This window comes from Hermetia illucens, chromosome 6 (genome assembly GCF_905115235.1).
Source record: "Hermetia illucens chromosome 6, iHerIll2.2.curated.20191125, whole genome shotgun sequence".
In the NCBI taxonomy this organism is placed as follows: domain Eukaryota; kingdom Metazoa; phylum Arthropoda; class Insecta; order Diptera; family Stratiomyidae; genus Hermetia; species Hermetia illucens.
Window position 1 is genome coordinate 62534537 of NC_051854.1, and position 16899 is coordinate 62551435.

A 16899-nucleotide genomic window follows, 5' to 3' on the forward strand; every position below is an offset into this window, starting at 1 on the left:
AATAGTGTAAGATCCATTTCTAACTTGATTAAGAGAATGACAGCGATACCAGCCCAAAATCATATTTTATAAGGAGGCCTTCTTGAAGATATTGAGAGAACTATAGAGGAATGTCGCTGTTGTGTACGGGTTACAAAGTGCTGTCAATATTGTAGGCGAACGTCAAGGAGCGTTTCAAAGTGGAAAATCAACTCAGTAAATCAGATACTGAAGAAGCGCTGTGAATATAGCTTTGATGTCATGCTACTGTATAAATTATTCAAGATAGTGGCTTATATGGTACCATCGAAACAGAGCGCGAAGAAGACTCTAGTTAAGAGGACTACATGCAGGAGATTCGTCCCCCGGTGCATTATTTGAATTTGTATAGTGGGAGAAAAGTGTTGCGCATGTTCGACGTCCTTCAATCACTAGCGCATAAAAAAATCCGCGCATGTGGTGTTAGTGTCGTGTATGTGATGCATGGGATGAAGAAACGTACCCAAGAAAACCATCTAGGCATCTTCGATACACGCGCCTCCTCGTACCTAACCCGCATATATGCAATGACATTCCATGCCGCTTGAAACTTGATTTGAGCCTGATGTATGTAGTCTTGTAGATCCTGGTGAAGCTAAATCAACAGGCGCATAATGCTTGTCTACAAAATATTTTACCTCGTACTGTTAACTGTAAAAAATAAAAATGTACACTGGAAAACGAAGCTCACAATATATGGCGTGTTCAATGTTACGACAGTATAGACGATGAATTAGGACGGAGAGAGAGAATCGTAAGGTCAGATCAAGAAGACTGTATACAGAAGATTCAATTCCCCGCACATTATTCGAAATTTTATATTAGAGAAAAAATCGTTACGCATCTTCCACCGCGACGGTAATGGCGAGAGAAAAATTCCGCGCATAAGGTCTGATGTTGGTGTTGTGTATGCAGTGCTCACATGGTTGCGAGCATGTGGCATGGTACAGCTGCTTATGGCTTGTCACATGGGATGGGAAAACAGGCACACACGCAATACATTGACCACATGGGTGACGGGCCAGTTAGCTACCTCGTCCTTATTCCAAAAGTCGCCTTGCGATGATTCGTGGAAGACACAAAAGTCTTCTCCAAAGCTTTGTCGAACCGTAATAATTATCGGTAAGTTTGCGGGCTGAGTATGTGACTGTTGAAATGCAAATTTGCATGTACACGTACACGCCTCCGTAACGGACTTATGGTGAATGAAAGGAAGACTGGACTAGTGATGTTCATTAGGAACGTCAGTTGGGGCGGCTACACGCTATCCACTGTATCAGGGCGGAAATACTGCTGTTCCGAACGGTCAAATATTTAGGAGTAGATTTTGGCTCCAAGCTATATAAGAGTAATATGACAAATCCCGCAGATTGCTCTGGGGCTGTAGGACTGCGAAAGCTAAGACCAGGCAACTGTCCCTAAAACGGATTCATTACATGTATACATCCATAACAAAACCCATTTTCGTGCAAGCGCGCATCGTTTGGTGGTCGGGACTGAACTTTGCTAACAGAGGCTAAGAGACTCGATTGGCTAAGTATGTTATTATTGCAGTAATGAGTACTACGACGACCTCGACACTCGAAGCTATCCAAAATCTAATCATTCATTTAGAGGTGAAATGAAAAGTTGCATATTAGCGCCTGTAAAGGCGGTCAATCATACGGGCATGTATCTATCTGGAAATTACTTGACGAACATTAGGTGGATTCGTCTAGCTAGTTGGTGTGGAGTTGCAACCAGTTGTTGCTGAAACTTGCCCGACTAAAGGAAACATTCCTGATGTGGGTGCCACGGCATTCGATCATCGCTCGTAGTGAGAAAGCTGACAAACTGGCTCGCCAAGTGTCTGGATGTGAGGATGTGAGGAGGAGGAAGAAAGGGTCCTGCACTTCATATGCGGCTACCCATGGGTGAATCTCGAGGAGTTAAAACAGGCGCCTCTTTTCCTAGAACTCGGGAGCTGTGTGTGAAGTTCAGAGCCAGACTATACAATTTTCATTAGTTTTGGGTACTGTTGGCTGTGCAGGTGCACTTTATTGCCAGTTCTCCTTTTGATCATCTAGATCTGAATGAGGTTTTTTTTTTAAATCGATCCTCAGCGACTTTCATTGCGCCTCCATAGCTTGTACCAACCGTCTGTTTGTCTTGAATTTTCATCCTCTTAGGCAAAATTTCACTTCTGGTAACAGCCACCCGGGTCTAGGTTCGGCCTTTAGCTTAGGTGGGGTACGGTTGCACTAAACACCTCCGACCTGTGAACCAATGTGTGAAACCGTAAGCATAGATGACTAAAAGAATGCTGAACATGATGGTATGCATTTCCCTTGCTGCGACCATCATCATTACTTTTTGAACAGTCTTCGTACATTTCTTATCGCTGAAACGAAACAAGGTTTGGACTTCATTTTCAGTAGCAGAAACAGCCAGCTTAAGACTCTTTTGCGATCAACCAAGAATTCAATCGATTGAATGGCACATTGCAACAAAATGTACATCAGACAGGCTAGAAGGGGCATTGAAATGTGTCTCACGGACAACTGAACGAGGAAATGTTGGTGGAACAAGGAGGTTTGACGGACTTCAGATCAAAGACGAGAATGAATATCGTCATGGCGAACCACACCATTTCAAGGAAGACGTAAAATTATTGAGACACATAAGGGAAACAAGGAAGTGAGACGTAACCCAAAGTATGAAGATAAAGATTAACATCTTAAAAAGATAAAAGCAACGAATATTTCTGGCTTTTCAAGTTCATCAGGAGACATACGGAGGACACCAATTAAAAATTCCCTTCATGGGAGAAGCCAGAAATCAGAGAGTGGGTAATAACGAAGATTTAGTTACGAACCAAGTCTGTATATAGCCGGTTGGTGAGGCGAGAAGAATTTTAGATTTTTTCTTCATTGGAATTCTAGTAAATTTACGGAAAAAATAAACCAGGAAAAGTTATTTTTCCGCTTTTTGGGATCGTTGTATCAGCTTTTGTGAGGCAGCTACGGGCTTTAGAGGAGTGGTAATCATAAATTTCTATCCGATTTTCACAGCCCCACATACATTTCAATTTGAGTTGGATTGGATATCTTTAGATAGGCATATTTCAAAATCATTATTGCTACCAAGGAGTTCGAATTTATATTTGTTTCATGGTATTGTGGTAATTTTACGATTTTTCGCACATTTTCCTAGTCCTCATTCGTTGTTTTCCTTCATTTTTGGGGGTATGAATAGTGAATTGTCCCTGCAATAGAAGGATCATTGTAAATAAAGTGTTTCATTTAACATGCATTGTTTATGTTATTAGAAATCTGTATTATCAATATGGTTCAAATATTTCTTAAGCTTTTGGAGGCATAAATGATTTATTTAAAGAAGCTCGTTGATTTGAGGTATTCGGGAAAATATGTTGGCGGTTTTATTATTTTATTATTGAAATTCAATATTAATATCGAATTTTTATAACAACAGATATATATGCTTTATTTCCATACTATCGCGTTCATATCGAAATTATAATTTAAAAAATATACAAAGAAATGACAATAAATTCTTCACAATCTCGATAATCTGGATAATATTATGTAATTATTTACTTCTTTATTTAATTTTGGGTGTAGAAAATAAGATTTATAAATCATGAATAAATAGAAATGATAGAAAATTAACAAATAGCAAATTTAAAAAGTGAAGTGCTAATTATGAAAATTTAGAGAAATTAAAACAAAATCGTGCAGTTTTCCCGAAGGAAATTTTGAATCTACTTTAAAGAATTTATATTTAAACCATACCTTTAGCAATACTATTTTTGGAATATAATAACAATAACTGCGTAGTTTCATTTTTAGAATATGCTAACCAAATTTTTAAGTAAAAGGAAAAAAGCAAATACAATTGAATATTTATTTACATTTGGAAGACATTCGATTATAACATTTTGAAATGTGGAGATTAATTTTATGCTATTCAAACAGAGCGATTTAATCACTAACCTGAACGTATTATGTTTATATTGAATAGAAAAAGGAATATATCATTTTCGAATTTGATAGTAAATTTCATAATTTCATTTTTAATTAATAATATTTAATTTGATTTTAATCGAATACGGTGTAATGTAGTGCCGATGTCAATATTAAATGTATTTTCTAAAAATTAAATAATAATTAATTTCTATATAACACTAAAAATGTATTTTAAAAATTGTTTGTTTTGTTTACTCTTCCAATGTTTTGTAATTGTTTTTCCTTTTTCCTTAATGTTTCTAGTACGAAATGTTTCCTTGATAGAAAACTAAGACTCGCTTCACACCCTGTTTATAAACGACGAATAATTTAAAGTAAGCTTACGAAACTATTTTTTCCCATTATCTATACATATATATATAATAATCTCATGTTAGCCAAAAGGAAATAAAACCATTTCATAATTTCATACTATTCATTCACATAAGTATTCATATAAGCGTAAAGAATTCAATTATTCTCAATGGAACGTATCATATGAAGTTATCATCAACAATCGGGTGAAGATTTCCCAAGGATTCTGTAATATGTTCAAGTTTCCTAGTTTTGCTTTTATTTTTGTGGATAGTTTTTTTTATTTTTTTTTAATATTTTTTAGTTTTTTATTTCATGTTAACATGTTGCTGCTCCTGTTTTTCTTGAATGGGTATGTTTTTGAATTTTTTTCTTGTTTTTCTTCTGTTTTCTGATTTAAGATGACTAACCTTAAAACTAGTTTAAAGATCAATTAGTGAAATTGAATTTTTATTCTTATTGCTAATATTTGGTTCATCTGGTGGTCATCAAAGCCCTGTGTCGAACATTTGTAAAGATCTCGTAACTAGGTCATCTTTTAAACATGCTTCAAGAAATTCTTCTATAGTGATTACACCGTCTTGATTTAGGTCTAGCTTCCGAAAAACTCGATCAACCTGAAAACCATGAATATTTATTATTATCAACTATTTACTTATAATTTTTATTGTAATTTTTTATATTATCTGAAAGGAAGTCCAAATGCAATAAAAATTATTTGGTAGTTTGAGTTTGATTTGTTTCGGGGTGGTTAATACGTAGATCGAACAGATAAGGAGCTGGATAAAATCCGGCTCAATAGGTTACGGTGGGCGGGTCATTTAATCCGCATGGATGCGGATGATCCAGCCCGGAAAGTCTATAAGAGCAATATCTATGGTAGAAAAAGAAGACGATGCAGATCCTTCCTGAGATGAAGCGATCGCGACATAAGTCAGGACGCTAGACAGCTTTTAGGGATATCGAATTGGTGGACCTCGGCGCAAAACCGGGGTGTCTGGAGTTCCTTATTGAGGCAGACCTACACCGGATACCGGTTGTTGGGCCGTTGATGATGATCATCATCATCATCTGAACTGTATTTTGGACGAAATCTACGACCGGTTCAACAAAACACCATGTCCACAGCACTTAATGCATATGAGGAATATCAGGGTCTTGAAGTGTGTTAGAGCACTTCACTCAAGACCGTAACGGTACACTACAGGATTATAGTACCCTGTAGAAGGCAATGATTTGACCCAGGTACTCATTCACAGCTGAGTCGACTGGTGTCCGACGTTAAATCACGATACAAATCCCACTGCCACCAATGAGATTTGAACTGCGACCTTGCTTACGATAGCCTTGTGCTCTAACCACTTAGCTATCCGGACATGATTATGTTTGCCTAGGTAAATGAGTAATTTACCGCGTAAACAAAATTTTTGTATTTAAGTAAGTTTGTGCGAAAAATAAACCTAACGTTAATCAACCAATCTAAAGACACCTTTGATTTTAAAGCTAGTGGTGAGTCTGCCTAGCACTTGATTTTCATTCATTGGCACTTTTGCCAGTATTGTCTGTCCCTCTATCTGCCTGTCTTTTTTTTTGGCTGGGGGAAATTCATCATGGATATGCATCTGGAATCTAGGACTCTTATCGACTAAAACCTCCCACATTTTCTCCACACTCCCCGCGGGACCACCGTTCTGGTATTGCTTCGCGGGGCTGTTCAGTTTTTAGCTGTTCACTCTAAACGAGCTGCTACCGCTTTGCGTGGCGTTAATTGCAGTGACTTCCCTTCTATGTCCCAGGTGCGCTTCTGCTACTTTTAGTTGTTTTTAGATCCTTTCAGCATTATGACTACCGCGTCTCATGCTGTATTTGAGTGCACCATGTATCTTATCAGATCTTCCACCAGTAAACGTGTGTTTAACTCTGTTTCAAGCTTTCTCCTTGAGCTTTTAAATCTAGGGCAAGCGATGAGGACGTGTTCTGCATGTTCGGCTGTATCTTCACACGTAGGACAATCGGGCGATTCATCTAGACCGAACTTATAGAGGTAATTCCTGTATCCACCATGTCCGGTTAAGAACTGAGTCAGATTGTAACTCGTCTTACCGTGGTTCCGCATAGTCCACATATTTATGTCTGGGATAAGCTTCCTGGTACCATGCTGTTTGCCATGCAGCCAATGACCACATTCGCCCAGTTTGCTTGTTTAGGCTCGCTTCCTGATTATCGTACAGACGACTTGCCTCATCGGTTAGAATATCCACCGGGATCATGCCTGCAATCACGCTTGCCGACTCATAAGATGTTGTTCGGTAGGTGCAACGTCTGTCTCTCTATCTGCCACACCAAATTTATCGGAAGCGGCTAAAACGATTGGTACGAAATTTGGTGAGAACATGTGGGCTATATGTCCCTTTACATGCAGCCAGTGGCGCCATTTTGTGTTAAATTTTAAGGGGAGCATAGACGATAATATAGTACGTAATTCTGGAAAGTTTGAAGGCAATCTGACTACTATTAACAAAGTTAAAGAAGGCTAAAGTTTCGCATTTCAGGTAAATTTATGACATCCAAGACATGTATGACGTCATCATTACATAAAGTGAACTCATATGAACGACGGTGTCGATGGGGCGTTTAAGTTTTCCTTTTTTGGCTTTTTTTAGTTATTTGCGTTTCAATGTCAATTACTCGAGGCAGACATGAATATGTATATGTATATGCTAATAAAGCTTGCGGGTAGTAACCAATATAATAGATATGTGTGTACCTGGTTACCAAAGGTGTTTAATTTACATAGAGCAATCATAAGCTTACCAGCTGAAGCAGCGTTCAAACTGCTGGCGGCTGGTAAATTAAAAATAGGTTGGGTCGTTGCTTTAGATTCTTGGAATTTGGCCACATAGCGGCGAAATGCAGCGGTGACTGAGACAGGTCAACAAGTTGCAGAAAATGTGGGGGGAGGGAAGGCCATATGTTCAGGGAGTGCAAGGCTGAGCCTGAATGTATGCTTTCCAAGGAGAAAAAGGGCATCGACTGTCGGCACGTTGCAGGCAGCAGCAGATGCCCAGTGTTTAGGAGAGCCTTGAATGCAGTAAAAAAATTAGGTTGATACAAATCAACCTCAACCATTGCGAGGCAGCGCAAGACCTTCTCTTGCAGACCATTTATGAGAAGGGAATCGAAGCTGCCATAATCAACGAGCCTTATCTCAATAATAAGAGCGGTGCCTGGACTGCAGATGTAACTGGCAAGGCGGCAATATGGGTGTGTGCAAATCAAGCCATTCAAGAAGTGATAGAGTTTCCAGAAGTTGGATTCGTCAGGGAATTCGAAGGAATGCTAGGTATGCTAGTCTTAGATGCAATAAGTTGAAATCCCAAGATCATGGCGGGTGATTTTAACGCGTGGGCTGTGGATTGTGGTAGTGGCACTACGAACACCAGGGGCCGTATCCTGCTCGAGGCTTTCGCGGAGCTAGATTTGGTGCTTGCCAATACGGGAAATGTTTCCACTTTTCGTGGGACAGGATCGGGCTCAATAGTGGATCTGACTTATGTGAGGAGAATGACATGGTTTGTCAGTGAGCATTATACTCACAGCAACCACCAGACAATTTTTCCCCAGATCGGGTATGGGCCATGTGACGATATGCGTCCCCGTGAAGCTCGAAACCAGGGCTGGTCCGTGAAAAAGTTTGAAGATGAAACATTCATAGAGATGTATTGGGAGGTCAAAATCCCGGTAGTGAGGCTACAGAAAAGGTAGAGCAAATGATCGGACGCATAACGAAAGTATGCGACGCTGCTATGCCGAGGCGACGAGTTCTCGTAAAAAGGCGCTCAAACTATTGGCGGAATAAAGAGATTGCGGTGTTAGGTAGGCTTAAGCAGGCTATACGGACCAGCAAGGGAGAATGCTTCAAGGAACAGGGTACAGGATGGTCATGAAGAAGATGGGAGGGCGAACACCACAACTGACCTGTCCGCATCTTCTGCTCGATGTCGTGATGACACTCGTCTCCCCGGATAAAGGGGAGCACAAAGAACACAAGCAAGCATTGGAACTACACCATATCTGCATACCTGAGGAGGAACTTCCGCAAATTTGACGGAGAATTGGTGATAACAAAGCACCCGGTCTGGATGCTGTTTCCAATAGAGCCCTTAAACTCGCTGTCAAGACCATACCCGACTGGTTTATCAGCGCGTGCATGGTAGAAGGAGTTTTCCCCGATCGGTGGAAGAGGCAAAAACTAGTTTTGCTTCCGAAGTCGAATAAGCACCCAGGACACCCATCATCATACCGACAGATTTGCTTCATCGACACGGCAGGAAAGATGCTCCAAAGGGTCATCCACAACAGACTGCTCCCTATCATTGAATATAAAGATGGACTATTGGAGCGACAATTTGGATTTCGTCGATCGATGCCATAGACGTTGTTTTGAAGCTCGCTTGAGACGCGATGTCGTCTAAAAAATGATATGCCGTGGTGACGTTGGACATAAAAAATGCGTTCAATTCCGCAAGTTGGGAGTGGATAAAAAGCTCACTGGCTAAAACGGTTGTCCCTAGTTATTTGACTAAACTTCTCGACAGTTACCTTTCGGAGAGAACACTTTGGTACGACACGGATCAGGGATCCAAGCAGTACACCGTCACCGCAAGAGTACCACAGGGCTCAGTGTCGGGCCCTCTTCTGTGGAACGTGATGTACAACGGGGTCCTTGTCCTTCCCGTGCCAAAGGAGGCCACGGTAGTCGGTTGCGCAGATGATCTAGCTGTGGTTTTTGTCGCGAAACAACCTGAAGACGTTGAAATGTACGCTAACGAAACCATTAGCGCCATAAAAGCGTGGTCGGAGATGGTTCAGCTTGATCTTGTGGAACAAAAGACGGAGGCGGTCTTGATTACCAATCGTTGGAAGAGGAATACGGTCAATATTCGTCTTGGTGGTCACGTCATCATTTAGAAACCTAGAAACCTAGGAGTGATGATGGACGGTAAAATCAATTTCAAGGGACATCTGGACTATGTCTGTGAGAAAGCGGCAAATACCAGCGTATCATTAGCGCGGATGATGCCTAACATTGGAGGCCGGAGATACAGTCCCGGATTACTTGTGGCCGGAGTGGTTTGCTCCACACTATTATACGCGGCACCAGTTTGGGAGGAAGCACTAACGTGTGAGAGTGATCGGAGGAGGGTAAATATGACTTACCGCTTAGTGGCGCTAAGCGTGTGCAGCGCCTTCAGAACAATTTTAGGCGAGGCAGCGTTATTGCGGGAATGATCTCGATAGACATTCTGGCAAGTGAGACACGCTGCCTATACGAGAAAAGGAAAATGAATCCACATGAAAAGGATGCAGAATACCGAAAGCGGCAAGGCGAGAGTCGCTGGAGAAGTGGCAACAACGGTGGGATGACTCGCAGAGGGGTCGCTGGACCCACACTTTAATTCCCCATATGGAGCAGTGGATCCAGCGATGACACGGCGGGATTAACTATCATCTGATACGATTCCTGTCAGGACATGGTGGTTACAGGAAGTACCTGCACCAATTCAGGCTGGATGATTCTCCCTTTCGTCCTGAATGTGGTTGCACACCTGAAGACCCGAAGTATGTTATGTTCCACTGCCCAGGATTTTTCTCAGAAAGTAGGAGTCTGGAAGACTCCCTGAAAACCAACCTAAGCTCGCAGAACATCATCGGGGAAATGTTGAAGTCGGAGGGAAACTGGGGTGCAGTGAATTCCGCAATCAAAAGAATTCAGGAGGAACTTGGAAGAGCGGAGCGCTCAAGGAGGACGCGAAGAACGGAAGGCTTGGTCGCTTAAAGCGTAGTCTACCCCGCGAAGTAATGCTTTGTGGCGGGTCCGTCGGGAAGGAAGAAGGAAAAAGTGGGGGTGGTTTTACTAAGTGAGAATCCGCGCTGCTGCTGTGTCTTTGTAAGGTTTCCACCTCCATGCATAAAACAAAAAAGACAGACAGGCAGACAGACAGTAAACCGATTTTAATAAGGTTTTGTTTTACACAAAACCTTAAAAATATATTGTAGTAGGAGAAGCTACATAGTTTTATTTTATTTTACCTGCATACAGAGTTTCTCACATAAGATGAACACAAAACCTTTATACCCAAAGCACCCAGTTTCCTAAATCCCGACTTTTTTTTTAATTACGAATTTACGTTTGACGAGCCATAACTTCGTCCATATTGTACCAACAAAAAAAATAAAAATTCTGCTGAAAAACATGCATTTTTTTTTCGATGAAAAAATCATATTATTGAACATAATAACTCGAAACGTACTAATTGTACAATACGAAAAATTTTCATGAAATATTTTTGCTTAGAATCGACCATTTAATCGATTTCTGTGATTATTTGGAAAAAAAATCGGCACCCATCCGGGCGCATATCGGCGCTATATAACTTTTGTTTCTTATTTCTACCCCCACGCAAATATCATGTCAAACGGTCTTGACTGAAAGAATTCGGATGTTGAAAGCTTTAATGACTGGACTAATTTTAGGAATTTCAGACTTCTTATTGCTTGTCATTTGATACTGGGAATATTTGCAGCTTGCATCTGTGCAGCTTCCGGTCACGTTGCATTCTTAAAGTAATAAGTATTAGATAATTACTTGTAAGCTGGTCATTTTTCTATTGTTTTGTGTGTTTCTTATATAAAAATATTTGTGTGGACATTAGTTCCAGGTGGTGGTGGTCAAAGGGTAGTATAGATCCCAGGGCGAAACGTGGATTGGTACTCACGATGGAGCATAAAACCTGGGAAATGCCTGCTAAACCAACACCAACAGCTCTACTACCAAACCCCTCCACCTCCACGTGGTGACCGCTGGGAGCTCTTTCTTAACGAAAAGCTGCAGACGGAGAAGGATGAAGGCGAGTCTCCTGCGCCTAAGAACGGGACAAATTGTACCAACTGGTCCTCCAGGTTGGGGGTTGGGTAGGGCTGACAACCTTACACGGAAAACAACTAGTTACGAAGCCACAACAGGAGCCTCGGACAGGACGGACTTTAAAACAATGGACCCGGCAACGACAACGGATCAACGATTTGCGCATTTTCTCATTGAACGTGCGCCCCCTGTACAGAGATGAAGCTGATAAGCAGCTAGCCGCGTTACAAGAGATGCGATGGACAGGGACCGGTTTCCTGGAGAAGAGCCACTACACCATATATTATAGCGGTCATCCAGTAAACCATGTGCTCGGAGTAGGTTTCTTAGTCAGCCAAAAAATGAAACCTGCTGTTATCGGCTTTGAAAACATAAGCGAACGGCTATGCACTCTGCGCTTGCGAGCCAAGTTTAGAAATATAAGCCTCATAAACGTTCACGCCCCTACAGAGGAGACTGCAGAGTCGGAGAAGGATATCTTCTACGAGGCAGTAGAATGAACCCTCGAAGCCTGTCCCAGATATAATATCAAAATCATACTTGGGGATTTTAGCAGCCAAGTAGGGAAGGAGCCCGTATTCAGGCGATAGGTTGGCTCATAGCATAGCATAGCTTACACGAAAAAACAAATGATAACGGACTGCGGATTATTCAATTAGCAGGGTCACACGTAATGGTTGTTGGAAGTACCTGGTTTGCGCGGAAAGCGGTCCACAAACATACGTGGGCCTCTCCAGACGGGGCCACTTTCAACCAAATTGACCATGTGTTGATCGAACGCCGCCATTTCTCAGCCTTCATGAATGTCAGAACATACACGGGGCCAATATAGACTCGGATCACTATCTCGTTGGCATGGTGCTCCGAGCTCGAATAACAATACCACCTAGAATCCTCTCTGACAATCAGGTGAGAGTGAACACTGAAGCCATCCACACACACAACCCTCCGCGACACCTATAAGAGGGAAATGGATGCCGCAATAACCGCAGTCAACAGAGGACCTGGAGATGAAGCATCAAAAAATGATCTTCACAATCACCTCAAGAACGTTATCATGGATATGGCCACAAGAGATGAGATATTAGAGCGATGGGTTGAGTACTTTGATGAGCTACTGAACAACCAGAACATCGGCGAGTTGGAGGTCCCGCCAACTGAAGACGACGGAGAAATACTGCCACCACCAAGTTTGAGAGAAACAGTCCGTGCAATTCATCGGCTAAAAAATCATAAGTCGCCAGGAGCCGATGGAATTACAGCCGAATTGGTTAAATATGGAGGCGACCAGTTACACCAAGTGGTTCATCAACTTGTGCTCAAAGTATGGGACAGCGAATCAACGCCTGACGATTGGCAACGAGGCATTATCTGTCTCATACATAAAAGGGGAGATATCACACAGTGCAGCAATTATAGAGGTATCACGTTGCTGAGTACCATCTATAAGATATTCTCCACTATCTTGCTGGGCCGGATAGCCCCATACGCCCAGAACATCATTGGCCCATACCAAAGAGGCTTCACTCCAGGCAAATCAACAACAGATCAGATTTTCTCTCTGCGGCAAGCGATGGAAAAACTGTTGGAATATGGACAACAGTTGCACCATCTGTTCATCGACTTTAAAGCCGCCTATGATAGCATAGCCAGGGTAAAACTGTACACGGCCATGAGAGAATTCGGTATCCTGACGAAATTAATAAGACTAACTAGACTGACCCTGACCAATGTGCGACGCCAGATAAAAGTAGCAGGATCACTCTCAAGACCATTCGACATCAACAACGGTCTACGACAAGGAGGCGCTATCATGCGTCCTCTTTAATCTGGCCCTCGAGAAAGTGATCCGTGATGCTGAGGTAAATGCAAGAGGTACGGTCCTCTTCAAGTCCACCCAACTACTGGCCTATGCTGACGATATCGACATCATGGGAAGAACCACCCGAGACGTACAAACTGCCTTCATCCAGATCGAGCAGGCGGCGCGAGATCTTGGGCTGCACATCAATGAAGGCAAGACAAAATATATGGTGGCAACGTCAGCACCGAAGGCGAATCAACCAACAACATCAAACCGCACTGGTCAAACACGAAGAAGAATAAGGATAGGAGAATACAACTTTGAGACCGTTGACAATTTCTCGTATCTAGGGTCGAAAATCACAACCGATAACAGCTACAATGATGAAATCCGCGCACGGGTGTTGTCAGCCAACAGAGCCTATTTCAGCTTACAAAGACTGTTCCGCTCGAAACGTCTCACCATAGGGTCAAAGCTCTTACTGTACAAGACTATGATCTTTCCAGTCCTCATGTATTCCTCGGAAACTTGGGTTCTTAGCAAGAAGAATTGCGAACTCTTGGCCACGTTCGAGAGAAGAATCCTCCGACGAATTTTTGGCCCCTTACATGAGGATGGACGATTCCGTAGCCTACAGAATAACGAAATCTATGAGCGATACCATGACCGTCCGGTTGTGGATAAAATCCGGCTCAATAGGTTACGGTGGGCGGGTCACTTAATCCGTATGGATGAGGATGATCCCACCCGGAAAGTGTATAAGGGCAATATCTATGGTAGAAAAAGAAGCCGAGGCAGACCCTGCCTAAGATGGAGCGATGGCGTAGGTCAGGACGCCAGACAGCTTTTAGGGATATCGAATTGGTGGACCTCGGCGCAAAACCGGGAGGTTTGGAGTTCCTTATTAAGGCAGGCCTAGACCGGATACCGGTTGTTGCGCCGTTGATGATGACGCTGATTTGTTCCACGTAATGTATACGTAATTATTATGTAAAAATATTCACTTTAGCGCCGTACTGACGTCTTAGAATTTTCACTGAAGCGACAACTTTGATCTACTATAATTTTGTTAGTAATAGTGCTATTTCCACCAAATTTGGAATGGTCCTGCTGCTTTATATTGTAACCTATATTATTGCAAAATTTTACGATATTAGGCTGAACTTAAGGGGGGTTTTACAGTTAATTGTTCAAAATTATAGTAATATAGTATTATTAACTTGATTTTAACAGATTAGTACGATTTTTTCAACAAAATTATTTATATGGATATCAACTGATAGGTTTGATTAGTAGCTTTCAATGTTGGTAGTTCCAACATTTAATGGAAAATGGGGGGAAGGTGGGGCCTGGAAAGTGTTCATTTCTTTCGCGGACCCATTCTCAAAACCTATGGAATCGTAAAATCTGAAAAAAAATCACAAAGCTGCCACTATTAGTTGCCCGGGGTCGGCATGGAGGGTGTTTCGGACACCCAGGCAACTAAGAGAATGGATCCGTGAAAGAAATGAACTTTCCAGGTGCCGTCCTACCCCCACTTCCCATTAAATGTTGGAACTACAGCATTGAAAAGTACTAATCGAGACCTTTCAGTTGATATCCATATGAATATTTTTGTTGAAAAAAATTTACATCCGCCTTTTGCATGTATGGAGACTGTCTTAAGTTCCACAGAGAACGATATAACTCACCACATGCGTGGGTGTTCACACTTTCTACCAAATTTGATGTCAATCGCTGGAAGTGCTTCTCAGAAGTGCGTGTGATAGATAGACAGATAGACAGACTGTGTGGAGTTGCCAGATCCCTCCTTCGTGCGGACAAGGGAATGCTCGGCGGATGCATATTAACATGTACTTGTGCGTATTTAGAGGTGTGCGTGCGTGGGCATGTTTACGCGCAGGTCGTGTAGGTGGGAGAAAAATACTCACCCGTGGTCAAAAAAGGCTATGGGAGGGACACCTAGAGCAAAAAATCAATATTGTGGAAGAAACGAGAGAAAAATGTACGTCTAGGGGCTCGGAACCTCAGTGCCGCGGCTTTGGGAGGACGCAGGCAGGCTTCCGTTCATATCCCTCGGTGGTGGATTACTTGGCCACCGTTGCGTCAAATACTACAAGTAGCCTGGAGAAAGAGGCACCTAAAAGAAGTACATCACTCCCACGGAAAGATGCTTCATGAGCTGGTCATTTGTCAGCTTACAGTGGGGTGATTACACCAGGTCGGGAGATGTTGCAGGAACTAGTGCTGGGCCCATTTAGGAGAAGTACGATGATCCTGTTATCTACCCCAAATTCAATGTTGGTGAAGGAAGGAAATTAGGGAAGCTCCAGGAAAGCTAATAAATACGGTTTATTCAAACGCTCTAAACGGAAGTTTTGTTAATAATATTCATAGAAAGTTTCTCACATAAGATGAACATAAAACTTTTATACCTGAAGCATCGAGCTTCCACCATTGATTTTTTGACTACATTTGTGCACGTGGAACTTTCATGCACTTAAAGTTCCTCACAGAAGAAATATAAACTCTTGCATAACTGAAGCGTCCAGCTTCCGATTTTCCGACTTGCTACTTGACGAAGAGGGCTAGTCTGCAATATAGTTGACACTACACAAACAATAGAAACTCCAAGAAGATTGCATAATTAGAAAATGCGATAATCATGTTACATATCTCGATTCCTATGCATATAAATTAATATGCTGCGCTTTCGTCTCCCATCCAGAAAGTACGAAATGGTGAATGGTGGTTTCATGCCTGCGAGGAACATATTGTATAAAGCATGTCAATTGTATGATGGCTTACAGGGTGAGCTTAATCGTATAATGACTTACTTATGCCTTTAAATGGTTTGCTGTCGTTCATGTTTTCCACAGAACCCCATTACATTTTTTTCCAGTGAATACCTTAACTTTTACAATTCCAAAGGTAGAAACTTTTTGCTCTGATGTGTATATTTGCCTATGACATCCTTTTTTAAAAGTTTGAGGGATATATGCATATATCAGTGGAGGATTTTATCTGTGACAATCGTTGAGGCATTCCCCGGGGCTGTGAGCTAGTGAAATGCATCCACTAGACTGGGTTCTTCAAGTATTCGTTAAAGTATTCCTGGCCGAAGGCATTCAGTCACCTGCAAATGCAGTGCATACACCCAGGTACTCCTGGTGTTTTTTTGAGAAGGTCTTCTTACATATAATCCTAAGCATACGAGTTGTAGAGTGGAGTCACTGTCAACAACTTAACTTTTGATTTCAATTATGATTATTGCTTGGGGATCATATGTTTTACTAAAGGGCTGGATCCTTGTTTGTCTTTCATTTAAAAATTCAATACGTTGATTTTAACGAGCCATGTTCCATGGACTTGGAGCATCAACATATTGATGAGGTAGGTTATTACATGATTCACCCTATCGCATACTCCCTAACGATGATATTAATTAATCAATTAATCCATGGGGATATATACTATGCTCAAATTGAATCTGAGGGTATCCTACGTGTATATAAGATAAGATCGGTGCATACAAAATTTACTGAAAGGGTCGGAAAATGCGTTCATATTTTAACATCCAGGGAACCTCTCATAAAGCAATTATGATACCATCATCATAATCCATTCAAGTGTAAATTTCAGTATCAGGGATGTAAAACTCCTGCGCCCGTAGTATATCCACAGTGACATGTTCGACAACTCTATTCAAGCGACTAGATACAGGACATTAGGGATAAAGGTGAAATCGCTTTCATGTGCGACCATACGTGCTGAAACGTACAGCTGCGGCAAGGTGTAAATCAATAGAAACTTCAACCTTTGAAATGCAC

The 16899-nt window shown here is 41.8% G+C and overlaps 1 protein-coding gene across 2 annotated transcripts in view; it reads right to left on the minus strand.

The window, feature by feature from the left end:
* Window positions 1-3054: 3054 nt before the first annotated feature.
* LOC119660260 (Kv channel-interacting protein 1) overlaps window positions 3055-16899 on the minus strand; it is a 386504-nt gene continuing 372659 nt past the window's right edge. For both annotated transcript variants that reach the window (XM_038068719.1, XM_038068718.1), the window contains exon 8: window positions 3055-4954. In XM_038068719.1, the coding sequence (XP_037924647.1) occupies window positions 4826-4954 (129 nt within the window). In that variant the 3' untranslated portion in view covers window positions 3055-4825. The remainder of the gene's footprint in view (window positions 4955-16899) is intronic.